The sequence below is a fragment of the Rattus rattus genome, chromosome 5, assembly GCF_011064425.1.
Source record: "Rattus rattus isolate New Zealand chromosome 5, Rrattus_CSIRO_v1, whole genome shotgun sequence".
Classification (NCBI taxonomy): Eukaryota; Metazoa; Chordata; class Mammalia; order Rodentia; family Muridae; genus Rattus; species Rattus rattus.
This window is the reverse complement of record NC_046158.1, coordinates 153926556-153953758: the sequence shown is the minus strand read 5'-3', so window position 1 is coordinate 153953758 and position 27203 is coordinate 153926556. Positions and strand designations below refer to the sequence as shown.

At 48.8% G+C, this 27203-nt stretch overlaps 1 protein-coding gene across 1 annotated transcript; it reads left to right on the top strand.

The window, feature by feature from the left end:
- The first annotated feature begins 680 nt into the window (after positions 1–680).
- On the top strand, positions 681–27203 carry Pabpc1l (poly(A) binding protein cytoplasmic 1 like). The gene is made up of 14 exons (XM_032902501.1): positions 681–873; positions 2710–2903; positions 6690–6805; positions 9509–9648; positions 9827–9921; positions 12878–13015; positions 15022–15117; positions 19954–20202; positions 21070–21160; positions 21913–22029; positions 23561–23667; positions 24889–24982; positions 26586–26716; positions 27069–27203. The coding sequence occupies exons 1-14, from the start codon at positions 681–683 to the stop codon at positions 27135–27137; spliced, it is 1830 nt and encodes a 609-aa protein (XP_032758392.1). The 3' UTR covers positions 27138–27203.

Genomic DNA, 27203 nt, shown 5'->3' with positions numbered 1-27203 from the left:
TGGGTGTTAGGGATCTCCAGGGCGATGAATGGTGCACTTTTATTTTATTTGTATTCCTTAAGATTTCTTTTTAGTTCAAGTGTATGAATGTGTTTGCCCGCATGCATGAATTACATCATGAGCACACAGTGCCCAAGTCTCCATCTCCTCAGGGCTTTAAGGCCACGGGAGCCAATCACCATCAACTTAGCTTTTCCTCGGGCGTTAAGCTCCTCATGCCTGCACGGAGGTATTTTACCCGTTGGGCCATCTTCCCAATCTCAAAACTGTTTAAACGACCTCAAAACAAGATGTGGATTCTCTAGTTTGTACTGAAACCTACAAAAAGCCATCTGCTTTTATCGTTGCCAAGAGGGAATTGTCTCCATTTTCTATAGAGCGAGAAATGAATGGCCTGATGTTCGAACCTGCACCCTGCCTCTTCTAAAAGTCTCCGTCTATCACGATCTGCCTTGACTGCCCCAGACTTCTGGCGGAGATGCCGGTCACCTGCGCCATTCTCGGCCTGAGGATTCCCAGGTGGGTGGGGCTAGGCACCGGGATTGGTTAAGGCAAGGGTGCCTTTGCAGGCAAACAGGACGACTGGCAGAGCCCTGCTACAGCCACCACCACGATTGCCAGGCCCGGCACCCTGCTAGCTGGGGCTGCTTGCTGGCCTGCTTCTGGGTGCCCTGCACGCCATGGACACCAGGGGCCACGGCTGTTCACTCTCCTCGCTCTATGTGGGCGATCTGCATCCCGACGTGACCGAAGCTATGCTCTATGAGATGTTCTCCCCCATCGGCACTATTCTTTCCATCCGTGTGTGTCGGGACGTGGCCACCCGGCGCTCTCTGGGCTATGCCTATATCAACTTCCAGCAGTCTGCTGACGGTGAGCCTCAGAGAAGAGAAAAGTTTGCTTTTAACATTCTTGGGCAAAATACTTTCCTTTTGATAACTACCATCCTGAACTGGACAGTTTTCCTTCAAATGAACTATTATTGGCTCAGTAACAGTGATTATCTATCTTTTAGGTAGAAATGGGCTTGTAGCTAATTATGGGTATTTTATATTACAGATCGTAGCCAGAGAAGATTGGGCAGCCCGTGTTTCCATCGTCTTTATCATAGTTAGGGAAAATGAGGCCCAGAGACAGGGAGTTGGAAGGTAGGCATTCAGTCGTTGAAGGGAGAATTGACAATTACTGCTGGGCCTGCTGGTTGTTGCTAAGTGGCTTTGAGATTAAGCAGAGCTGGGTTAGGAATCCAGGATCTGTGTGACATCAGGCAAGTGGCTCAACCACTCTGAGCTCAGTTGGCTGTGTGGAAGGAAACTGAGGTTCTGCCTCTCTTCAAGAATGGTTATATATGAGATTGACAGCACCTGGGAGGAAGCTACCCAAAGCCTTGCAGGTGTAGAGTGGGGAGGAGGCCTTGGGTTGCTGCCTTCCAGTGTAGCCTGACCTGAGGTCTACACCAGGTGCCTTACCTTTCTGATTCCGGAAGAGCGGCCTCCTGTAGGCTTTGACAGCCACCGTCAGGGTGAAAGCATTGATTAGTAATTGTCAGCCGAGCATGTCTGGTCTTCTGCTGAAAACGGAGGACACAGGTTAGGAACCGTGGTTTTGCTGAGGCTATGGCACTGGGCAGGACCACCCTTGGTGAGAGGCCAAGGCTTGTTTCTCAGTATCACGAAGAATGGGAAACCGGAATGTGAGGTACCATTAGGGACACTTGATGTACTCTTAAGTGACAGCGCATGAACCACTCCAGAGATGTAACTGTCCTCCCCCGCTTACTGGGGAAGCCATGGCAAGAACATGAATTCGAGGCTAGCATGGGCTGCATATTGAGATCCTATCTCAAGGTGAAGTAGTCAGGCCTCAGTGTGAGTCAGGAGCTTTGCTGAATCCAGGATGTTCTGGCCCTCCACAACACCCCACTTCTGCCTATGCCTGCCTGAAAGGCAAATCTCCTGACTGAAGCAGGACCTGACCATCAGGGCCCAGTCCGTAGATGGGAGATCTGAACTGTGGGGATTCTGACTGGGTCTGTTAGCAGTGAATGGAGAGTACAGACGTCTGCGGCCTTCTCCACTGCATCCTGTTTGCCTCTTCTGTGCCTCTGAAGCTAGCAGGGTCCCTGAAGCAGGCGGCACGTTATCTGCAAGGAAAAGGCTGTCCAAGTAGAAGGGTGCTGGGTGGAGGCCATTGCTTCTGCACGTGCCACCATTTACCAAACATCTGTTCCCTGCAGAGTGCAAAATCTAAGTACCATTTGTTGCATGTTTTACTTATCAACCTGCTTGACAGGCCAGCAATAGGTGACATTGTCTCATTTAGGCGTAGGAAGGAAGGTGCCGTCACCACCTCCTCACTTCCCAGGTGGGAATGGGGGACTAGTGAGGGGGGGTCACTTCCCTTCACTCACGTGCTCACCCATGCAAGTGTGTCCAAGGGTGGAAGACCCTGGCTCTGCCTTTGCAAGCCTCACTCTTCCCATCTGTACAATGGGGATCCTTGCTACTTGCTGAGGGTTGATCTTTCCGAAACGGTGTGAGGAGTACCATGTACAACAATTCCCTCAGCCTAATCCACCAGTCTCCCATGCTCACACCTCAAGTAAGGCCCAGACCATGGCTTTCCTATCCCCGATTCGAGAAGGACTTGAAGATTCAGGGTCACAAATGTCACCTAACTTGCCCCTTTTCCTCCTTGCCTCCTCTCCAGCGGAGCGGGCACTGGACACGATGAACTTTGAGATGATCAAAGGCCAGCCCATCCGAATCATGTGGTCCCACCGAGACCCAGGCCTTCGAAGGTCCGGTATGGGCAACATCTTTATCAAAAACTTGGAGAATTCCATTGACAACAAGGCTCTGTATGACACCTTCTCCACATTTGGGAGCATCCTGTCTTCTAAGGTGGGTGCACCTCCTCTGGGAAAGTCAGTTGGTGACGAATACCTTTGTGGTAGAGGTCCAAGCAGCCCCTTACTTCATGGGCTTTGTCACTTAGCCAGGAGCTAATTCATGGTTTTCTCCTCCCAGAACTGTTAGAGGTCACCCCTGTGTCCAACAGCCAGCTCATGGTGTGTAATCAGCTTACCTCATGGCTGTCAGCAATACTCGTTAGTTTATAATTCCGATATGGTGATTTGGGTTGAACTCAGCTGGACAGCATTTCTGGCCCTGGCTGGGTTCCCTCACATGCTACCTGAACCTGGCAGGAGCTCTCGGGAGACCCATGTAGACCTGGCCAGCTGTCAGTTAAAACATCTGGGATTTCCTCCGTGGGGTCGTCCATGCTCCTGCAGGCTAGCCCAGGGCTTTCTCTCAATTGTGGCAGGTCTCAGAAGACAGAAGTTCACCAGGCTACCTGAAACTTCGCCTCAGAGTCAGGACCCCTTTGCCCCTACTGTTTTCTATAGGCCAGAGCTAGTCACAGCCCAACGCACATTCAAGTAAGGAGGTAGTTAATGACAAAGACAACAGAACAGAATTAAGCGTATGGTGGCAGCAAAGCTGTTCATGGGGGCCACTGAAGCAATCAGCAGATACATCTTGCTTCCGGTGTCCCTTGGTCCTGGAGAGGGAACCCAAGCTACCACTGAGTCTCATGCCCCCTACCACATGTTGTTTTTAAGGTATTTCTTATACTAGAACTTAAACTCCACTTTATTCTTTATTCTTTATTCTTTATTCTTTATTCTTTATTCTTTATTCACTGCTTGTCTCCCAGTCTTTCTTTATATTCATGGACACAGTGACTTTTTCCCCCCCATCGTGCCATGCAGTAAGTACTGAATGGATTATCATGGTTTGAGAAGGGTTCTGATTAGTTCTCCAACCTTCTATAGGAGGATGTTCAAGACTAGAAGCCTAGCAGTAGGTCAGTGTGTGCTGAGTAGAGGACTAAAGCCTGCGGTCGTGTCCTGGACGTCATAGAGGATGGCCCGTCAGGTCCCCTGAGGTTTCTAGAGAGGCATAGGCAGAGGTACCATGATCTCAGTTTGAGTCTTCCCTGAGCACTAACAATACACCAGCTACAGTCCCTCAGCTGTCAGCTGGGCCCTCCCACCTTCCCCGTGGAGACGGTCTGTCTCTGACTGACACCTGAGGTATAGACTGTACCTGAGAGAAACAGACAGCTCCTTGCTGTGAGGACCAGTGGAAGGAAGAAGCTTGGTTGTGGAATACGTTCTTACATGCTGTCAACACGCGGTCTTGGTTGCCAGTGTATGTAGTCTCTCTGGGTTCCTCCCTCCCTCCCTCCCTCCCTTTAAGATGCATGTCCCTAGGAGGGTTTCCGAGTTTTGCTTGAGACCACAGAGGTTTGAAGCTGTAAAATTGCTTGTCTGCAGTTCAGTGTAGTAGATGGATGGAGGGTTAAGGTTAAAAGCTTTGGGTTTAATTTTTTGGATTTCGTTGTTGCTGGTTTTTTTTTTCTTTAAGATTTATTTATTTTATTTATAGATGGTTGTGAGCCACCATGTGGCTGCTGGGAATTGAACTCAGGACCTCTGGAAGAGCAGTCAGTGCTCTTAACCACTGGGCCATCTTTCCAGCCCAAGCTGTTGTTTTGGGTTTTCATTGTTGTCTTTTTTTTTTTTTTTTGAGACAAGGTCCTTACATAGTCCTGGCTGGCCTTGAGTTGCTATGGTTACTCTGGCTACTCTGAAGTTCGGCTACCTCAAACTCAAAGCAGTCCCTTGTCTCAGTCTCCCAGAGCATTGTACACCACCATGCCTGGCTTTAGTCATTGAACTAGTGGGCTTGCCAGATCAACTGAAGTAAATTGAGCAGGGGAAGTCTACCGCACTTCTTCAGGCCTTGTGTCCCCTGGGCCACTGAAGACTGCATAGCAATCTTGGTGTGACACAGGAGAGAAGTCCTCGTAGGCCTAAGGAACCCCTGTTGTGGGCACGGCTAGGAACAAGGCTCACAATGTGGTCCCTACCTCTGCTCCTTGGCTTGGCTGGAGTTGGTAGGGCCTGTGGGACTAACTGGGAATTGGGCCCAGGGAAAAGGTTCTCATGGAGTCAGGGGCCTAGAAAGGAGGGAACCACTAGGCCAGTCTAGAGAGATTTCTGTGGCATTTTGGGAAGAACACAAGCTCGATCAGAGTCGGGCCACCTAAATGCAAAGCCAGCCATGTAGCAGCAAGGCAACGTAATATATTGGGCCAGAAAGAGGATACTCAAGGCTAGTGTCCTGAGTTCAAATGCTTTCATGTCCTGTGTGCTGTCTGGTGGTTAATTACCCTGCCCCTACTTTGGCTTCCTCTACAAGGGGCAGTGAGTGGTAGGACTCGTCTCTAGGAGTTGGGAAGTGGACTGAGCCGGGTGCCATCTCTGAAAAGGGACCTGGGACATGAAGCGTCTCAGTGAACATGCAATCATTTTGAAATTGCTATTCAATGGCTGACCTTGGAACAGTTATTTATTCTAATTTTCCCACTGGGTCTCAGAAGTTAAGAATCTCTAGGGCGGCTGGAGAGATGACTCAGTGGTTAAGAGCACTGACTGCTCTTCCAGAGGTCCTGAGTTCAATTCCCGGAAACCACATGGTGGCTCACAACCATCTGTAATGGGATCTGATGCCCTCTTCTGGTGTGCATGAAGACAGCTAGCCACAGTATACTCATATAAAGAAAATAAATAAATCTTTCAAAAGAAGAAGGAGGAGGAGGAGGAGGAGGAGGAGGAGAAGAAGAAGAAGAGGAAGAGGAAGAGGAAGAGGAAGAGGAAGAAGAAGAAAAGAAATAGGGCTAAAAGCCTTCATTCAAGGTCACCAAGAGCTGAAAACTGGGGGTATTTTTTGTTCTCCACTTCTACCCTTTCAGCTTGAGTCAGACCCATTACAGAATAGACGTGGTGCGTTCTGCTACAGAACCGATGTGTGTTTGTTGTTAGGATAATATATAGATTGGTAAAATTCAAACAATATAGAAGAAACTAAAGAATAAGGCTCTGTCCTTTCCATCCCTGGTCCCAGGAAATACTCACTGTCAATGTTTTGTGAGGTGGGCACAGCTGTACACACCTGTAATCCTAGCCCTAGTGAGACCGTGGTAGTAGGATTTCAAGTTTGAAGCCAGTCTGGGCTACAGAGCAAGATCCTGTCTCAAAAATCATCCGAACAAAAGCCAACTAAAGCAGGGGTGTGTGTGTGTGTGTGTGTGTGTGTGTGTGTGTGTGTGTGTGTGTTTCAAAACTTCCTATTTGTAGATCCCGCTTAATCCAAATGGGCATGATTTGGGCCCGTCCCTTGCTCACACATTTCAAATTATCGGAAGCCACATTATCTACCACATACTCTTGCAGACCAGGCAACTGTATTACAGCTTCTCTAGCCAGCCTCCCCTGGGATGTTTACAATATCACGGTATCTTCAGTTTGCTGTCAGAATCAGGGGACAGCTGCTGGGTCGAAATCCCATGTCCACTTTCCCATAGGCCGTCACCTCGAGCAAGCAGACTGGCCTCTCTCAACGTCCATCTCTGAGTTCTAAACTGGGGCTGTTGTGAGATTAGGTCTCAGTCTTCCCCCCGAGACCCCAGATGAAACCCCAGGGTCTGAGCTCTGTCCCCAGCCTCCACATAATTGTCTTTGAGTCATCGGGAACATTCCTGTACTGTCTACCCCTTTCTCTTTCTCTCCCTGAAGTCCCCATTGGGTGGCGTCTCTGTCCTTCCTCCCTGTGACCCAGGTGGTATACAACGAGCATGGATCGCGGGGTTTCGGCTTTGTGCATTTTGAGACCCACGAGGCTGCCCAGAAGGCCATCAACACCATGAATGGGATGCTGCTGAATGACCGGAAAGTGTGAGTCCTGGGCCTGGGGGAGGGTAGAGGCTAAGGGGGCGGGACTGGGAAATCAGGAATGTTGCTTCTGTGACTGTCTAGTGGGCATTAGGTGCTGCACAGAGATCTTCCTTGGCGTGGAACCTCAGGTGAGTCGCTCGGCCTCTCAGGGACTCTTTCCTTGGGTAAAGCTGGAGTTGATAGGTGTCTAAGAACTATTCTGAGTGAGGAATGAGAATTCTGGAGGGAATAGCTAATGGCCAAATCATTGATGGGCTTGCTGACTTCGTCTGACATTCAGTCTGTACAGCTACAGTTTCTTCCCTTGGCCTTGGGTGCTGCTGCTATCCCCATGGGACCTGAGGGCAGATGGGAAAACCAGCACATGTTTTGTCTGCCCAGGTTTGGAATCATCCCATTTCACAGATAGGAAAATTGTGCTGCAGACCTGGAAAGAACCTGCCTGGGGCTGGTCCTTTTCCCATTTGGAATCTGCCTATCTGATGGTTCAGCCACCCAGCCCCGTGCTGTGGGAGAGAAGGCCACTTTTTGGTTTTGTGCTTTCTTCTTTTTGAGACAGGAGTAAAAGGAATTACAAATTCTAGCTAGCCCATAGGAAAGACACACAATCCAGGTATTTTCTTCCTTTTTTTTTTTTTCCCTGGAGCTGGGGACCGAACCCAGGGCTTTGCGCTTGCTAGGCAAGCACTCTACCACTGAGCTAAATCCCCAACCCCAGGTATTTTCTTTACAAGCTGTAAACCTCCCCTGGGCAGGTTTTGGAGCTGTTCTAACTCACATCCCAGCCGAATGCCCCTTGTTACTTGCTGCTTCTCCTGGCCATGTGCTTACGGTCCGTCCATCTCCTCTGGTGGATATTTCCTCCTCTCCTTCTCTTTCTTCTTCTTTCTTCTCTACCTGTGACTCCCACCCCCAACCCCATCAGGTAAACCCGCCTACCTCTATTGCAGCAATTCACTCAGGGAAACAAGGTTGCATAGCATCACTCGGTAAATGTGAGGATCTCCTCTCAGGAACAACCAGATCATGGGGACCAGTATTTAGTGTTCAGCATTTGAATGCATAGCAGCACCAGACCAACCCCTGGCATCTCATACTATGTAGCTTGGATGACTTGAACTCCCCATCCTCCTGCCTCCACCCTCCCCGCCCCAGTACTAAAATTACCCTTGTGAGGCTACTAGCCCTGCCTGAATTGCCAGAGGTACTGAGTTCTTTGATCTGGAGTTTCTCTGGGTCCCCTCTCCCGCTTATATTGCTTTGTCCTGAGGTTTCCCCAATTCATATATGTCACTAGGTAACCACTTCTCTGGCTGCTGTTCAACTCTTTGGTGTCTGCTCCAACTTACTTATAACACATGCGCTCCATAAACCACCTGCCTTTCGTATGCCTGGCCTTTTTTTTTTAAAGAGGGCATCGGATCCCATTACAGATGGTTGTGAGCCACCATGTGGTTGCTGCGATTTGAACTCAGAACCTCTGGAAGAGCAGTCAGTGGTTTTTTTTTGTTTGTTTGTTTGTTTTGTTTTGTTTTTTTCCCGGAACTGGGGATCGAACCCAGGGCCTTACGCTTGCTAGGCAAGCGCTCTACCACTGAGCTCAATCCCCAACCTGCAGTCAGTGTTCTTAACCACTGAGCCACCTCTCCAGCCCTGGTCTTTGTTAATCAATGACTGTTTTTGGCCAAGTGCAGTAGTGTGTTCCTGCGGTCCCAGCTACTTGGGAAGCTGAGGCAGAAGAATTACTTGAGTTCAAAAGTTTCAGGGAATCCTGGACAACATAGTAAGAGTCTTCTCTTCTCCCACCCCCTTCTGAATGATCCTTGGATGTATTATTTATATGAACTTGAAAATTCTAGATTTTTCCTTTCCTTTTTAGCTATGCTTGGGATTGAACTAGGGGCTCATACATGCTAGACAAGCACTCTACTGAGCTAGATCCCTAGCCCAGAAACTCCAGATTTTATAAGAATAAATGTTGTATTTGGGACTGGAGAGAGAGCTCAGCGGTTAAGAGCACTGGTTACGCTACCAGAGGTCCTGAGTTCAATTCACAGCAACCACATGGTGGCTCACAACCACCTGTAATGGGATCTGTTGCCCCCTTCTGGTGTGTCTGAAGACAGGGACAGAGAACTTAAATAAAACAAATAAATCTTTTTTTTTTTTAAAGTTGTATTTAAATGACAGTCTACCCCCCTTTACCACCAGTGACCCTGATACCAACCATGTCTGAAAAGCTCATTCCTCTGGAACTCTCCAGATAAACAAAGCCCCACGGTGTGAATTGGACCCCACGCTTACAGGGATAATCCCTAAGATTCGGAGAGCTTCAGTCACTAGCTTAGGACCCCAGAGCTAGGCAAGTGTTGATGAGGATCCACACTTGCGCCCAGTTCCAAATCGGTGCTTTCCTTTCTTGTGCCCCCAGGAGCATTTACTCTGTGTGAATGGGTCACTAGGATAAAGCCCTTGAACCTCATGTAAGGGTTGAGATCTGGATTAGAGCTTCTCGCCTATTGAAAACAACTGGGTTTAGGACACATCCAGTCCATGGAGCGTGGCCCTGCCAGGGTTCCCAACAGCAGACAGGAAGCTGAAGGAGGGCAATTGGTCCACGTGACCTAGGCTTGTGGGATGGGCCCAGTCTGGAATGGAGGGACAGTGAACCGGGTGGTTTCTACTCTGTTGATGTGTGCACAGTTTCGTAGGTCACTTCAAGTCTCGCCAGAAGCGGGAGGCAGAGCTGGGGGCTCGGGCCCTGGGATTCACCAACATCTACGTGAAGAACCTGCACGTGGACATGGATGAGCAGGGCCTCCAGGACCTCTTCTCCCAGTTTGGTGGGCATGCTCCCCAAAGGAGAAGGGGGAACACTATCGCTCTTCTTCCATGCCCAGGTCTGGTGGGAGGAGGGCTCCCCACCCCCGTCCCCGGGATTCCGGGGGACTTCTATAAGAAGGAAGGGACCTTGCTGGCCCTTCCTCTGACTCCCTGCTAAGCCAGTTTGGTCCTTCCTAGGAAAGACGCAGAGTGTGAAGGTGATGAGAGACAGCAATGGGCAGTCCCGGGGCTTCGGCTTCATCAACTTTGAGAAGCATGAGGAAGCCCAGAAGGTAGGTGTCTCCACGGTCCTGCTCCAGTAAGGATCCCGGAAGCCAGGCTTGGGAAGCCAGATCAGGGGCAGGCCTGCCCACAGAGGGTCAGAAAGCCCCGCCCCCGTGCCCGGAATACCAGGATTTGGCCTTATCTTTCCTTGTTTGTTTCTAAGCCTAGAAGTTCAAAGAATTAAACATTTAGGCAGGGAAGCATTCCTCACTATGTGCAAATACTATTAACTGACCTCTTGGAAAGCCAGAGAACCCCCTCAAATGTTTCTCCTCATACCAGTACAAAATTCTAACCACGGAGTCAGTGTGCACTTGGGTCTGATTTCCACGGCTTTCTGAGGATAAACCAATGGGAAATCAATTCTTCAAGTGGGATGTCCTTTGGCAGGAGACTTTATGCTATGTCACAGGGTTGGGCTTGTTAAGAAAAGAAAAACCATGGGTCTAGAGAGATGGCTCAGCAGTTAGGAACCCTCGCTGCTCCTCCAGAGACCACTGATTACAGATCCCAGCAGCAAGGGCTCACAACTGGCTGTAACTCCAGCTCTAGCGATCTGCTGCCCTCTTCTGGCCCCTCGGACACCTGCTCACAGGCAGCATACACACACAGATACACACCGTACACATACATTAATTTTTTTTTTAACATGTAATGTAATGTGAGAGATTGAGGTGGCTGGGAGATGGCAGAGTGGTTACAAGCACTGGCTGCTCTTAAGGAGGACCCAGGTTCAATTCCCAGCACTCCCACAGCAGCTCACAACCATCCACAGCCCCATTTCTAGGGAGTCTGACTCCCTCTTGTGGCCTCCATGGGCACACACACAGTAAATACACAGACACAAATGCAATCAGCTATGCACATAGAATAATAAAATCACTTTAAATTCTTTAAAAAAGGGTTTTAAAAAGTAAAAGAAAGCTGGGTGATGGTGGCACTTTTGGGAGGCAGAGGCAGGCAGAGCTCATTAGTTCAAGGCCAGCCTGGTCTACAAAGTGAGTTCCAGGAGAGCCAAGGCTCCACAGAGAAACCCTGCCTCCCCCACCCTCCCTCCACCACACACACCAAAAAAAAATGGAAAGAAAAAGTTAAGAGAGGAAGAGGAAGGGAAGGGGAAAGAGAAGGAAGGAAGGAAAGAAAGAAAGAAGAAAGAAAGAAAGAAAGAAAGAAAGGAAGGAAAGAAAGAAAGAAAAAGAGAAAGAAAGAGAAAGAAAGAAAGAAAAAAAGAAAGAAGATCAGGATTGAAGTACAGTGTTTCCATGACTACTTATGAAAGCCCTTGTGATTAACAAAAGGAATTTTTCTGCGCTGTAAACTGCCCCACGGAGGACGCTGATTAGACACTGAGTCATCTTGGAAGAATCTAAGTTTATCTTATTTTCTAGTAGACCTTCTAGAGCAGTGTAAAGTCCCCGCAAAACTGGGCGGATGGCATGGATGTCCCCCACACCTCTGCCCTGCACGGTCTCCCCCATCCTCAGCAAACTCAGCAGAGGGGTACATTTGTCACAACGGCGAGTCCGCTTCGACACACACGCCATCATCAGCTGGGGGGCTCTGGTTTACTCTGGGGTTCGTTCTTGGTTGGTATTCATTCTCTGGGTTTGGACAAATATGGAAGTGTATGCCTCCACCGTTACCTCAGTGGAGTACATTTAGCTCTCTAGGCAAGCGCTCTTCCACTGAGCCAATCCCCAACCCACATTTAGCTCTCTAATGCCTGTGCCATCCATTCCGATGCTCTGGCCTCCACTGAACTTTTCACTGACCTCACAGTTCTGCCTTTTCCAGAACGTCACCTGGAGAGAGATGTTAGTTAGAGAGTTCGCTACCTCCTTTAGTGACTGGCTTCTTTCAATGTAGGGCGCATTTAAATATTGGGGGTTGGAGAGATGGCTCAGCAGTTAAGAGCACTGACTGTCCCTGCAGAGAATCCAAGTTCAGCTCCCTGCAGTCACAGGAGGAGGCTGGGTCCTCTTTTTGGCCTCTCTGGGCACTTGTACACAAGCGTTCATACCAACCCAGATATGCATACCTACACATGCATTAAAAGTCTTTAAATTTTAAGTATGGAAAACTTAATGTTAATCTTGAGGGTTGGTTTTTTTTTTTTTTTTTTTTTTTTTTTTTTTTTTCTTCTTGTTTGAGACAGGTTCTCAGCTTGTAACCCACGCTGGCCTGGTCAGGAGGCCAAGCTAACCCTGTAGTCACCACAGTTCTCTGTTTCTCTGTCCCATGTCCTGAGTGCTGAGGTTTACAGCCACATCGTCATCATTCAGGCTTCCGTTCTGTTTATTAGAATAAAACCTAATTAAACAATTTGAAATTCATAATTTACTCTAGAGTCTCGGTTTGTCCTGTAAGACACCTTCCCATAGTATTAATTATTCTCGGCTAGGAAGGCCAGCTTAGTTGTAGATGGTTTCCTCTGACCCAGGGGTCTGGATGGGAGGCGGGGTCACATCCAGATGGCTCATCCTGCGCTCCCCTCCTCCTCCTCTTCCTCATTCCCCCCTCCTCATCCTCCCCTCCTCTTCATCCCTTCCTCTTCCTCCTCCTCTTCCTCTTCCTCCTCTTCCTCTCCTCCTCTTCCTCCTCTTCTTCATCCCCCTCCTCTTCTTCATTCCCTCCTCTTCCCCCTTCTCCTCCTCTTCTTCATCCCCTCCTCTTTCTCCTCCTCCTCTTTCTCCTCTTCTTCCTCCTTCTCCTTCTTTCTCCTCCTCCTCATCTTTCCTCCTCCTTCCTTTCTTCCTTCTCCTTCTCCTCTTCCTCCTTCCCCTCCTCTTCTTCCTCCTCCTCTTCTTCCTCCTCTTCCCCGTCCTCCTCCTATATTCATCCTCCTCATCCTCTTCTTCATCCCCCTTTCCCCCTCCTTCTCTTCTTCATCCCCCCTCCTCCCCCTCCTCTTCCTCCTTCTCCTCTTCTTCATCCCCTCCTCTTCTTCCTCCTCCTCCTCTCCAGGCTGTGGACCACTTGAATGGGAAGGAGGTGAGCGGGCAGCTGCTCTATGTGGGCCGGGCCCAGAAGCGGGCAGAGCGGCAGAACGAGCTGAAGCGCAGATTTGAGCAAATGAAGCAGGAGAGGCAGAACCGCTACCAGGTGAGGCCAGGCTTCAGCAGAGCCTGCAAGGTCTGTCTGAGGTGGGGCGGCTGTGCCGAGGGGACACTGAATAGGATCTCATCCCATAGCCACCCTGCTTCTAGAAACATGGGTCAAGGCGGGGGTCAGATGAGCACCGGAGTAGGCTTCCCTGCCCGACTTGTGTCAGAGGAGAAGCAGCATCTAACTGGACCACAAGGGGCTGGTTGGGATGCTGTCAACGTTAGTCAGAGTAATCCTTTGTGTGTCCAAAAACCACTGCATCCTCCAGTGGTGGACTACAAGAATGCCCTCCATATTTCCAAATGCCTCTGGGGGATGCCCTACTCTAGGCTGAGAATAATTAGGCTGAACAAGTTATATCTAGAAGTTGGAATGTTGCTCAGCCATTAAAGTCACTTTAAGTTGTGACTCAGTCAGTGCTTGCTACCAAACATGAGAACTTAGGTTTGACCCCCAGTGCCCACATAAAAGCTGGGTATCGCACCACACAACTTAATACAAACCCTGGGAGAGATGGGCGGTTCCCTGGGACTTGCTGAGCCTCTAGCCTGGCCTAACTGGTGATTCTCACCTCAGCAGTGAGGAGACCCAGTGTCAAAAGACAAGGAGTGATTGAGGAAGACACCCATGGTCAACTATGGCCTCTGCAAGCGTGCATGCATGCATGTGAGCACACGCACACACACGTGCATGCACACACACAATTACAGAGAGCTAACTGTTGTTTTTACGATTTGTGCCTGAATGCATGTGTACCACTGTGTGTATGACCTGTGGAGGTCAGAGGAGAGGGCGAGATCCTCTGAACCCCGAGTTAGTTATAGGCGGTTGTTAGCCGTCACATGGGCTCTTCGAGAGCAGCCGGTGCTCTTCACCTGCTGAGTCATCTCTCCAGCCCTTGATTCTGAGACGGACTCTCACTATATAGTTCTGATTGGCCTGAAGGTCCCTGTGTAGACCAGGCTGGCCATGATCCTCCTGTGTCTCTCCTACGTGCTGGGATTACATTCACAAGCCACCGTACCCTACAACTTAACTAATTAAAAATTAGTTAATTAAAAATTAGTGTACATTTGGGGGCAGGAGAGATGGCTCAGAGGTTAAGAGCACTGACTGCTCTTCCAGAGGTCCTGAGTTCAATTCCCAGCAACCACATGGTGGCTCACAACCATCTGTAATGGGATCTGATGCCCTCTTCTGGTGTGTCTGAAGAAAGCAACAGTGTACTCATATAAATAAATAAATCTTTAAAAAAAATTAGTGTACATCAATACACTGTAACTTCTTGTAGGTGAACCCCTTTAAAATTTTTTAATAGACATTTTAGATTTTATGGAGAATGTACATGGTGTGTATACATGTATACCATGTGTATACACGCTCTTGTGGACACGACAGACGGCTTTATCCCCACTGCAGGGACACTTGCGAATGTCTAGAACCTGCAGGTGTCACCTTTGGGAGGCAGGAGAAGCTGGCATACATCCTGTGGTGGGCAGTACAGTCCACACCACAAAGAGCTGGCACAAACGATTGTGCCGCAGTTTTGACGTTGCTGAGATGGGGATTAAAGTCTCCGTATCTCACGGTCAGTGTGTAAAGGGCTTAGAGTGGTGTCCTGCACCATGTAAGAGGATATGTCAAGCTGCCATGTGATGGAGGGGCAGCTCTCCTACACTCGGTGAGTAAAACAGAATTGGCCCATCAGGAGGTCTGCCCACAGATGTTCTACCCAGCCGTCTGGAGAGCCTCAACCTGCATGGCTCTGAAGCCTCCTTCCATGGTCCTCCTGTGTGACATGGGAGGCTAGGAATTGTGCAGTGTGTGGGAGCGGTTGTGGGCCTTAAAAGTCGTGTGACGTGCAGCACCCAGGGACATGCAGACTAAGTGGTGGCATGAGGCTGGGCTCTGCACATCCTTGTGAGCTTGCCGGACGCTGACCCACCACTTCCAGCGGTCGGGGCTCAAGGGGAAGGGGCACTGAGCAGTGTCTCCTCTTTCAGGGTGTGAACCTTTATGTGAAGAACCTGGATGACTCCATTAATGACGATAGGCTGAAGGAAGTTTTTTCTACCTATGGAGTGATCACCAGCGCTAAGGTGAGGGTCGCCACACTCCTAGAGGACTCCTTGCCTTCACACCTCTCCCAGCCTCCCAGCCTCTCACCCATATGGAAACCCCCAGCCTCTCACCCCTGCATACCCTCAGCCTCTCACCCCTGCAAATCCCCAGCTTCTGACCCCTGCAAATCCCCAGCTTCTTACCCCTGCACACCCCACCTTCTCACCCCTACACACCCCAGCTCTCAGCCCTGCACATCCCCAGCCTCTCACCCCTGCACACCCCCAGCCTCTTACCCCTGCACATGCGTAGCTTCTGACCCCTGCAAACCCCAGCCTTTTGGTTAGCTTCCAGAGATTTTGGCTTTGGTCCCTCTTTCTGTTTCTGGTCAACACCTTTGGAGATCCATTGGCAGCCTTGTCTGGACTAAATGGGAAAAAAATAAGCATGTGATATGGCCATCTCACTGGGCTTGAGATACTGTATCCTTATTTTATTCAAGAAATGTTCACAGATGCCTACTATATGCCAGATTCCAGAAATGTATCCTCAGTCTGGGCCTCAGTTTACTCACCTGGAAAATGGGAAAGCTGGCTGTCACCCATCACCCTTCACTCTTTCTTCGCCATTTGTTGAGTACCAGCTTCGTGCCCAATCTTGTGACGTACCTAAGATGTGACACAGGCCACCCTGCTCAGCAGTTCCATGACTGTGAAGGAGGCTTAGAGTCCATGTCTCTCTCATAAGAGGCTGTGCGGCCCTCAGTCCTGGCTTCTCGTCTGGGTCAGACAGGCCGCATGTGGAGTTCTGAGGGCATGACCTGAACACTTCATTCACTTTTGTTTTTAATTTAAGCTGTATTACATCTTGTGTATGTGTGCGCACACACCCGGAGCTCAGAGGTCAGTCTGGGGGGAGGGGAGGTCAGTTCTCTCCTTCCACTGTATGGGTTCCTAGGGATCGAACTCAAGTCGTCAGGCTTGGCAGCAGGTGTCTTTACCTGCTGAGTCCTCTCTTCTGCCCCAGGGACATTTGACTTTATAAAGCAGCCCAGGTGGTTGTCAAATGACTCATTTCATATCAGGCTCTGTGGGGAGCTTATGCAAATGAGGGAGGCACAGTCCATGTCTTTGAGGAGGGCTTTATGACCTAGTGATGTGGTCAGAGGCATCACTGTTGTGAGATGGGAGGTCGGGATTGGGGAGAGCTCAGTTGGTAACGTGCTGGTCTTGCTAGCATGAGGCCCTGAGTTCTAGCCTAAGGACACAGGTAAAACTAAAAGCCAAGTGTGATGGTGTGTGCTGTGTGAGGTGCGTGGTGGTGTATGAGGCAGTGCAGTGCTGTATACTGTATGTGGTGTGGTGCAGAAGTGTGTGCAGTGGTGCAGTGCTGTTGTGCTGTGTGCAGTGGCATGCACAGTGCTGTGTGCAGTATGCAGTGTGCAGTGGTGCAGTGCTTAGTGCCATGTGCAGTGGCATGTACAGTGCAGTGTGCAGTGCTGTGTGCAGTGTGCAGTGCTGTAGTGCTGTGTGCAGTGGCATGTACAGTGCAGTGTGCAGTGTGCAGTGCTATGTGCTGTGTGCAGTGCTGTGTGCAGTGTGCAGTGGTGGAGTGCTGTGTGCAGTGCTGTGTGCAGTGTGCAGTGGTGGAGTGCTGTGTGCAGTTGTACAGTGCTATGTTCTGTATGCAGTGGTACAGTGCTGTGTCCTGTATGCAGTGGTGCAGTGCCGTGTCCTGTATGCAGTGGTGCAGTGCCGTGTCCTGTATGCAGTGGTGCAGTGCCGTGTCCTGTATGCAGTGGTGCAGTGCCGTGTCCTGTATGCAGTGGTGCAGTGCTGTGTCCTGTATGCAGTGGTGCAGTGCTGTGTCCTGTATGCAGTGGTGCAGTGCTGTGTCCTGTATGCAGTGGTGCAGTGCTGTGTACTATAATTCCAGGCAAGCAGATTCCTGGGACTTGCCGGCTAGTCAGTCTCCTACCTGAGACCCTGCCACAAAACAAAGGTCGATACTACTTGAAGAATGATACCCAGGGCTGTCCCCTGTAAACACATGCATGTTAATCTGCAGACCTATGAACACACATGAATCTGCACATTATTACACACAGATACACACATGCACAGACACATGCATACAAACACACACACACACACACACACACACACACACACAGGATGGGAAGCAGTGTTGGACACAGAGATGCAGAAGCTCTCTGGGACAGTAGGGGCTTCCTGGAGGAAGTAGAATGGCCTTGACTTGACTATGAAGAGATAGGGAACAGAGGCGGCAGTGGGTTACATGATGAGGCTTTATCTAATTTACACTTTTTCTATTTTATACAAAATGTGATAAAAATAAGTCAGTGAGAGAAGAATAAATAAAAAGAAAAAGACTTAGTGAATAAAGGTGTATATATTGCATATTGTAAATAAGCCATTGCCAAGTTAGCTGTAAATTCCACTTAGTTTTAGTTTTACTAACATTATTATTCCCTTTTGTTATTTATTTATTTATTTATTTATTTATTTATTTATTTAGCTAGTTAGTTAGTTAGGTAGTTAGGTAGTTAGTTAGGTAGGTAGTTAGGTAGTTAGTTTTTTGAGACAGATCTTCTCTGTGCAGCCTTGGCTGTCCTGGAACTCACTCTATAGACCAGGTTCGCCTCGAACTCAGAGACATCCACCTGGCAGGCAGATAATTTTAAAAAGGGAACAATAAAGTTGGGCAGCAGTGGCACACACCTTTAATCAGGAGACAGAGACCAGCAGATTGCTGAGTTTGAAGCCAGCCTCGTCTAGAGAATTAGTTGAAAAACAAAACCAAGGGGTTGGGGATTTAGCTCAGTGGTAGAGCACTTACCTAGCAAGTGCAAGGCCCTGGGTTCGGTCCTCAGCTCTGGGAAAAAAAAAATGAAAAAAAAATCAAAACAAAAAAGTGTCTGCTAACAGAAACTCTTAGCAATATTTCTGGTTTCTGGGATGGAGAGATGATACAGTGGGTAAGAGTGCTTGCTGTACAAGTGTGAAGACCTGAGTTCAAATCCCTGTAACCTACATAAAACCTAACTCTTCTCATGTGTTGAGCCTGTCGCCCCAGTGCTATGGCTATGCTGGGTAGAGGCAGGAGGATGGCAAGGCCTTGCTGGCTGCCACTCTGGCTTCAGATGCAGTGGGCTGTCCCCAGGAAATCAAGTGGAGGATGATAGAGGGTGCAACTTTGCCCCCCCCATACATACACACACACACACCACATCATACCACCTATACACCATTACACCATACACATCACACACATACACCCACACTATACACACATCACACATACCACACACACATACACACACACTACACTACATATACATCATATACATCACACACATTCACACACGTGTCACACATTCACACACACACCACACCACTCACATATATACACCACACACACACACACACACACACACACATACACACACGGAGGACATCTGGTCTGATGAGCTTGTGGAGCCCTTCTAAGAATATTTTTTTTAAGTGTAAAAAATAAAATTTATAGAGTTGTCAGGAAGGCAGTTTTATTGAGATCTAATTACCAACATGTGGTACAACAGGCCTGTGTGCTGTGTTAACGTAGTAAAGTCAAGGCTCGTCACAGTAGCCGCAACAACAGATAGCACGTTGAGAGCGGCATTAGAATGACATAAAAATGTTTGATTTCACAAGCAAGTCGCAGGCGTGGCCGATACCGCTCTGCTTACCTTTCGCTGCTCGCTGTTTGTAACTGAAGTAAATAAAGGCACTTCTACACAGTCCCGTCAATGCCCCTCCCTGCAGCTCTACAATCAAGAGGTCCCTGTGTCACAGCCTGAGCGCTGCTGCAGTGGTGCTTTTCAAGCGCTCTTGCCTCTTAGGCCTGGAAAGGGTTAAGAATGTATCCTGCATCTCGTCTGTGCAGAGATGAGGATGGTTAGTCTAAAAGCTCCAGTCTGAGCAGAGCCTGGCAGTGGAACAGCAGCCAGCGGACAGGAGCTAGCAACAGCGTAGTCAACAGCAGTGAGGGAACGCTGGGTCTGACACATACAGCAACCTCTGGTTTCCTTTTTTCTTTTTTTATTGGGGGCTGTTGGGTCGGCGACGTGGTCTCACTGTGTAACTAGGATGTCTTTGAACTAACTAGGTAGTGCAGGCTGGCTTTGGACTCACTAGGTAGCATAGGCTGGCTTTGAACTCACTATGTAGCACAGGCTGGCTTTGAACTCACTATGTAGTACAGGCTGGCATCGGACTCACTAGGTAGCACAGGCTGGCTTTGAACTCACTATGTAGCACAGGCTGGCTTTGGACTCACTAGGTAGCACAGGCTGGCTTTGAACTCTCAATGATCCTCTTGCCCTGGCCTCCCCAGGGCTGGAGTAACAGCTGTGCACCACCACACATTGCTCTCTGTCATGCTCTTTAAGCTTTTCTGGAACTGTAAAGTGATAGTCTAAAGTCCAAAATTATAAGGTAAGAAGGCAGCTGGAAAGTCTGTTGCAAACTTCTGAAGAACCCCACCTTATACCTTGAGGAAGACAAAAACCACCAGAATGTCTTGAGTCCTGGTTGTACTTGAACCACCAGGTAGGTGGCCTTGGACAAGTCACTTCTGAGCCACCATTTCCCCCTGTAAAGGGGAAGCCATGGTTCCTCCCTCATCAGGAGGCTGGGTGTGAGCCACCATGTAAGCACACGTAGGTCTCAGTAAATGAGGGCTGCATGGTTCGTTCCATTACCACAGTATGTCTCAGGGTCTGCTGAGTGGTGTATGTGGTCCCGAGGAGAAGCGACTGTCCCTGGAGCCTTGCTTCCCTGTGCCCAGCAACCCTTATCTCGTCTTGCTTTCAGGTGATGACAGAAAGTAGCCACAGCAAGGGCTTTGGCTTTGTGTGCTTTTCCTCTCCAGAAGAGGCAACGAAGGCCGTGACAGAGATGAACGGGCGCATCGTGGGTACGAAACCACTGTATGTGGCCCTGGCACAGCGCAAGGAGGAGCGGAAGGCCATCTTGACCAACCAGTATAGGAGACGCCTCTCTCGCTCTGTCTTGAGCTCCTTCCAGCAGCCTACCAGCTACCTGCTCCCTGCTGTACACCAGGTGACAGGATGTCTCCAGCTCCGGCTGAGGGAACAGAACGTCACAGACAGATAGAGGTTCTGTTGAAATGACCTTGGACAAGCTCCAACCCCTTAAAGCCTCATTTGCTCTGTCTTTAGAGGGGCCTACATGCTTTCTTGTCTTCTAATCTGTGGGAGATTCCTGAATGCTGTCTGGAAGGGACTCTATGGTTAAATGAGTTTTGGAGGTCTTGAATTAATCAAAGCCCGAATTTCTTTATTGTATCCATTATCTCCCCCAGTTATGTTGGAATCAATCTATTTATTTATTTATTTATTTATTTAATGTGAATATACTGTCACTCTCTTCAGACACTCCAGAAGAGGGCATCAGATCCCATTACAGATGGTTGTGAGCCACCATGTGTGGTTGCTGGGAATTGAACTCAGGACCTCTGGAAGAGCAGTCAGTGCTCTTAACCTCTGAGCCATCTCCAGCCCTATGTTGGAATCTATTGGGCCTCTTAAACAGCCACAGCACCTGTAAGCGTTTTCCCAACACAGCTGCCATGGCTGTTGCATTCTGAGGAAATGGCTAGGGAAGTGACCTCATAGAACTCAGAGCAGTAAAGAGGAATTTGTGATTGAAGACCCATTGCTAACATTCTTCAGTGATTGCTTGAGCTGGAACAAACCGGAGTGGCATATTTTATCTAGGTCACTGGGTCAGTGTAAGGAGCAATGGTTGACGTAAATCCGAGGTCTTGCTCTGAGGGGTTCAGGGATAAAGGGAGACGAAGTGGGAGGGTGGATCCTCCACGGAGGCCTGAGCTGCTTCCTATGGGGGATAGTGTTGTGTTCTTGGGAAGAGTTGGAGCTCCTCACCTCGGATCCTCTTCCTCCACAGTCTACAACCCAGACTATGTACTACAGTTCTGCCTCCATAGCCCCAATACAACCTGACCCCAGGTGGACAGCCCAGCCTCATGGACCTTCGTGTAAGTGACCCAGCCCTTCCCACCTTCAGCCTAGCCTGTGAGCCTCAGGAGAAGAGGCAGTGTACAACTATGGGATCAAGCCTGGCTTTGCATTTCTCAGAATTGTTTACCCCTGCCTCCCCTGAGCCTCAGTTTCCTCTCCCCAACTTGGGACTAAATGAAATATTCATGAGGCGGCAAGCACTATGGCAACCCTGGCAAAGACACATTGTGTGGCCGGACACATACTCTGGTTTGGAGTTGAAAATTCTTGCGAAGCAGGGAATTAAAAAGGAAACCCTTTTGGCTAAATTGTTAACGAATGGCCTTTCTCTGAGCACCCAGCTTACATGCAGTTCTCTTGGGACTCAAGTGAATGATCAGGGTACTTGAGAAATTGAGGACCTGGGGAAATATGAGCTGGTTTTGTCATTGAAGAGCTCTGTACACCCTCCATAGAGTTCTTGGTCTAGGTAAATTCATTCTCTCTCTCTCTCTCTCTCTCTCTCTCTCTCTCTCTCTCTCTCTCTCTCTCTCTCTCTCTCTGTGTGTGTGTCCTGTGTCTCTCTCTGTCTCTGTCTCTCTCTGTGTCTCTGTCTCTGTCTCTGTCTCTGTCTCTCTCTCTCTCTCTCTCTCTCTCTCTCTCTCTCTCTCTCTCTCTCTCTCTCTCTGCTGTGAATTTCTAGCTCCTCTCCAGCTCCAGGAACTTAGGGCACAGCATGGTACTTTGATTATCACCCAAAACCTCTCTCTGTTTTTCTCTGTGCTGTAAGCTACCTGCCCTCCAGCTGCCTCGGTGGTCCAGCCTCTAAGCACGGCACCGCACCCCTGTATCCACCTCAGCAGTGCCAGCCAGGCCTCCAGCCAGGTGCCTCACACGCAGAGAGTAGGTGAGTGTGTGAGTGTGAACATCCCAGGATTGGGAATGGAAGGGTGTCAAGGAGTGAGAAAACCGGGGTTTGGCAGAGGAGGTAAGATTAGACCAGGCTCCATACTGACCTTGCTTTCCTAGTGAGCCAGGCCAGCTTTGGGGGGTATCCGTAACATAAATGTTAGCATGGCATCCAGCCTGAGTGTCACTTTGTGACCCTTGTTGATTGCTATGTCTGCTGATTTAATCTTTAAAACAGGGATAAAATATAGTGTGCCCACTTTGTTGGGAGGATTGGTGAGTCCACAAATGGAAGGACTTGAATCTTAACAAGTATGGAAGGTGCTGTGACTTTAGAGACAAGTGTATCTGTGGGCCATATCCTCGTATCTTTGTGCTCAGCATGGAGGAGGGGGATGTTCTTTGGGGATTCTGCATAATGAGTCAGATGAAACCCCCAGTCTTCTGTCGCTGCCAGGTTTCAACACCCAGGCTCATGGTTATAATCTTGAACTGGGGGTTGGGGATTTAGCTCAGTGGTAGAGCACTTGCCTAGCAAGCTCAAGGCCCTGGGTTCAGTCCCCAGCTCCGAAAAAAAAGAAAAAAAATAATATTGAATTGTTGTAAAACACGCACAACCTCTAATTGACTGCTTCATTGTTTTGTTAAAGATTTATTTATTCTTATTTTATGTGCACGAGTGTTAGTCTCCACGTATGTATGTGGAGTTTGTGTGCAGTGCCCATGGAGGTCAGAGGAGGGTGTTGGCTACCCTGGAACTAGAGTGACAGACGGTTTTGCTTTGCTGTGTGGGTGCTGGGAAGTGAACCACGGTACTCTGCAAGGACAGTGAGAACGTTATTGTTTGTAAGCCTACAGTTTAGAGGCATCCAGGCCGTTCACAGTGCTGAGTATGGACTGCAGCCACTGCCTTAAAAACAAAACTGCCCATTAGCCAATTCTTCAGTCATAAATTCTTTCAGCCTCTGACAAACAAACCCATCCCGTTTTTGCCTCTTTGCATTTGCGCTTGATCTTAGCCGCAAGGCGGGAAAGCCAACGTCCCTATGACTCTAAGTATGGTTGCATCATGTAAGTAGCTTTGGACTCTCGGTGCTTTGTGACTTGCTGTCACTTAGCACACCGTGCTCAAGATTCAGTGATGTTCCCACAGGAGGCGGTGTCTGCACATGTAGATTCTGCGTCTTTTGGCTATGCACTCACCCGTCGAACACACAGATTGCTTTCGCCCATGGGTTCTTGTGGCATGGATATTGCTACTATGAGCACCAGTTTGCAGATTATCTCCTCGAGACTTTGTTTCCAATTCTTTTGAGTACTAATCATCCAGAACCCAGATTGCTGGATGTGTTGACCCCGTGTTTAATTCTTTGAGGAACCCTGTGTTGTATTTCTAACAGTTGCTGTATACCCAGCATTCCTGCCAGCAGTGCCTACACGTCCCAATTTCTTTACCGATTCACCGAAATTTGCTACGTATTTTTCCAAGTGGCCATTTGAAACCAGCTTTTTTCTTTCTTTCTTTACAGTTAACATTGGTACCCAGACTACAGGACCAGGTGGGGAGGGATCCTGTATTCCAGGCCAGCCTCTCTTGCCACATAGAGGATCCTCAGCTGTACACAGTGCCCACGGGGTAAGGCTGTCTGCTCACTGTGTCCTCTGGGTATCCTAGCCCATAAGTTTGCCCAAGGCATTTTTTCCCTCTGGTCCTTGCTTTTCTTGGTTCTTTTTTTTTTTTTTTTCCGGAGGTGGGGACCGAACCCAGGGCCTTGCGCTTCCTAGGTAAGCGCTCTACCACTGAGCTAAATCCCCAGCCCCTGGTCCTTGCTTTTCTTGACTTACACAATTTCATTTACTAATTAAAAAGCTATGTCTCTCCTGCTCCCACAACGGTTTCAAATTCAGTCTTACTTGAAACATGTCTAGATTTTCAATGTCTAGTTTGGATGACTTCCTGCAAAAACAAAACAAAACAAAACAAAACAAAAAAACCCAAAACCAACCAAAAAAACACAAAAACACAAAAAAAGAAAACTCAACTGTCTTTAGATGGCAACAGTACTTTTAGGGTTAGACAATATAGGGGGCTGGAGAGATGGCTCAGTGGTTAAGAGCACTGGCTGCTTTTCCAGAGGTCCTGAGTTCAAATCCTAGCAATGGTGTGGTGGCTCACAACCATCTGTAATGAGATCTGGTGCCCTCTTCTGGCATGCAGGTATACATGTAGATACAGCACTCATGTACATAAAATAAATGCATAAATATCTTAAAAAAAAAAAAGCCAGGCTAGAGAGGTGGCTCAGTGGTTAAGAGCACTGACTAATCTTCCAGGGGTCCTGAGTTCAAATCCTAGCAGCCACATGGTGGCTCACAGCCATCTGTAATGGGATCCAATGTCCTCTGGTGTGTCTGAAGACAGCAACGGTATACTTGTATAGAATAAATAAATCTAAAAAAAAAAAAAAGCCTAAAAATTCAAGGGAAATCGAGAATAACACATACAAAACATGCACACACCCCGTTAAGATGTTGCCATGTTCACGGAACATGCTGTTGCCGTGTTCACAAAGCTTGTGAGAAAAGTGCTTTATCAGATGCAAAGTGATTATTAAGTGTGGCTCTCATGTGACAGTGGTCTTTGAGGGGCCTTCTATGCTCACAGCATCTCTGTTCATGCATAACTTTGTCTTCCAGTCCACACCCTTGTTAGGGCCGCTCTGGTACCCCTGACTGTGTAGACCTTGTGTCCCTCTTCAGAGCATTTCCTGGATGCTTATATTTACCTGATGGGGTAAGTGTGTGAGGCCTTTCCTATCTGTGTGGTTAAGGAATGTGTTCCTGGCACCATGTGCAGGTCCAGGAGTCGGCCGTGTATGTCCCTGGCCATCAGCCTCTGACTGTGTCCATGCTGGATGCTGCACCCCTGCATGAGCAAAAGCAGATGATCGGTGAGTCGCTGGCTCTCCCACATTGGGGCAGGCAGGAGGGCTGCCTAGCCTGCCGAGAGCACCTCGAGTGAGAACAGACTTGGGAACAAGGTCTTCTTCCATCACTGGGAGACTAGGTAGCTTCACCCAAACTGCCTCTCTCTAAGTCTTGTCCTTTTGTCTTGAAAGATCAGTGGGCTGACGCTCCCAAGGCTTTTTTCCAGCTTGCTCTCTGGCTCCTACTTTAGGTGGGAAATATCTGGGTATGGGATCAGGACCGAGAAGCAGGGTAGGAGAATAGCCTTGGGTGTTTACTGGGCCAGAGCGGTCATTACCCATCTCTTAGAATGTGGGGAAGCTTTGGTCAAATTTCATCTGTCTCTCCGTGCTCATGGTGGGAGGCAGGAAAACCCTGTGTACTGGGAAAATGCAGGTTGTTCCCTCTGGATCTGAGCTTCAAGGGTACTTCTCTCCAGCCCCAGAGTTTCTGACAGGCTCTAAGAGAGGACAGCAACCGTGGGGACTGGAGGTATGGCTCAGTAGATAAGGGTGCTTCCTGTGTACGTTTGAGGACTTCAGCTTGAATCCCTAGTATGCACATAAAGCTGGTCACAGCTATGTGTGCCCTGACTCCAGAGTTGGAGGATGGAGATGGGAAGACAGCAGGACTTGTTGGCTAAGCAGCCTGGATGAACAGCAGCTTCACGGTCAGTGAGAGACACTGTCTTCAGGGGCTAATGTGGAGGCGCGAGCACACACACATACACACACACACACACAGATGCTATTAATGTCGGAATAGATGAGCAACTTGTTGCTGGTCGCAACTTTCTTTACTTCCTGACCGCACAGCTCTCAAGCCTCTTCACTAAAGACCCTCATTGCTCTATTGCTTCCTTACTTTGCTTACTAAGGCTTGCCACTCCATGCCCCTCACCCGTAATACAGAAGACAATTACAAATGCTTAATGGAGGCTCCATGGGCCATTGTAAACTGTCACTCCGTCATGGGAAGACCTTTCTAACCCCAGTCAAGTATCCTGTAGTGTTCCTTTACACCTTGTCAAGATGGCCAGACACCAAAACTTGGTGGCATTACTGGAAGTACCTGATGGTGGAAGGTGAATGCATGCTGTGCATTTGCCTCCCACACCCCAAAGTCTCCAGTCGCATATTACATCCTGTCTGGCCAGCTTCTCAATATGTCCAGTCAGAACCGCTTCTCACGAAACAGACAAATGGAGTTTCAAAACTCAACTGACTTTGCTGTAGATCCCTTTATATAGTATTGTTTATATTTATATATTATCATTTTATTATGTTTATATTATTTACCTCACTACATATTTATAACTATATTTATAATATATACTAAATATACATACTTATAGGTTATATATAATATTCAACCTGACCCTTCCGATTGTCCTCTAAGGTGGGGTTGCCATGCCCACTTTATAACGTTGGAAAGAAGAGATTCTAGTAATGTTACATGATACAGCTTGGGGTGACAGGTTCTAGGGCAAGATCCTAGACACCCTCATGCTCCACTCGGCGATGCCTCTCTTGGAACACTGGGCTTTGAGGCAGGTGTGTGTGTAAGCTATCAGGTTGTTCTACACAGGGGAGCGTCTCTACTCCCTCATCCACGATGCCTGCGCCCCACTGACTGGCAAGATCACGGGCATGCTGCTGGAGATGGACAACCTGGAGCTTCTGTTATTGTTGGAGTCCCCAGAGTCCCTCCACGCCAAGGCAGGTGGAGACTGGGTGGCCACCCAGCGAAGACAAAGGGCTGTCCTAGCGTTAGGGCAGCTGACATCAGTCTGCTGGGTCTTAGCTAAGGGTTCTCAACTTCAGTCCCCCGATGGATGAGTTGTGTAGGTTCCTAGTAAAGCTTCAGTGCAAGTAGCTGTGTTCTGGCGGTACAGAGTCATGTCTAGCAGTGTCACCTCCGTTTTAAGAAGGCGGCAGTGGGCTGGGATCTTGTGAGCAGGAGGGTATGAGAGCTCCGTGCATCCATGATGATGCAAGTGAAGTCACGGCCCTTCTGGGGCTGTCTGTATGGGGGTGGCTGCTCTAAGTCCCTCTGTTTTATGTCCCGTAGATAGAAGAGGCCGTGGCAGTATTGAAGGCACATCGGGAAATGGAGTCAGCAGACAGTTACAGGAACTGAACTCTGTGGGTTCCTGGGGATGGAAGGACAGACAGAGCAGCTGAGCTGCTCTCTGGAGACTCTGTA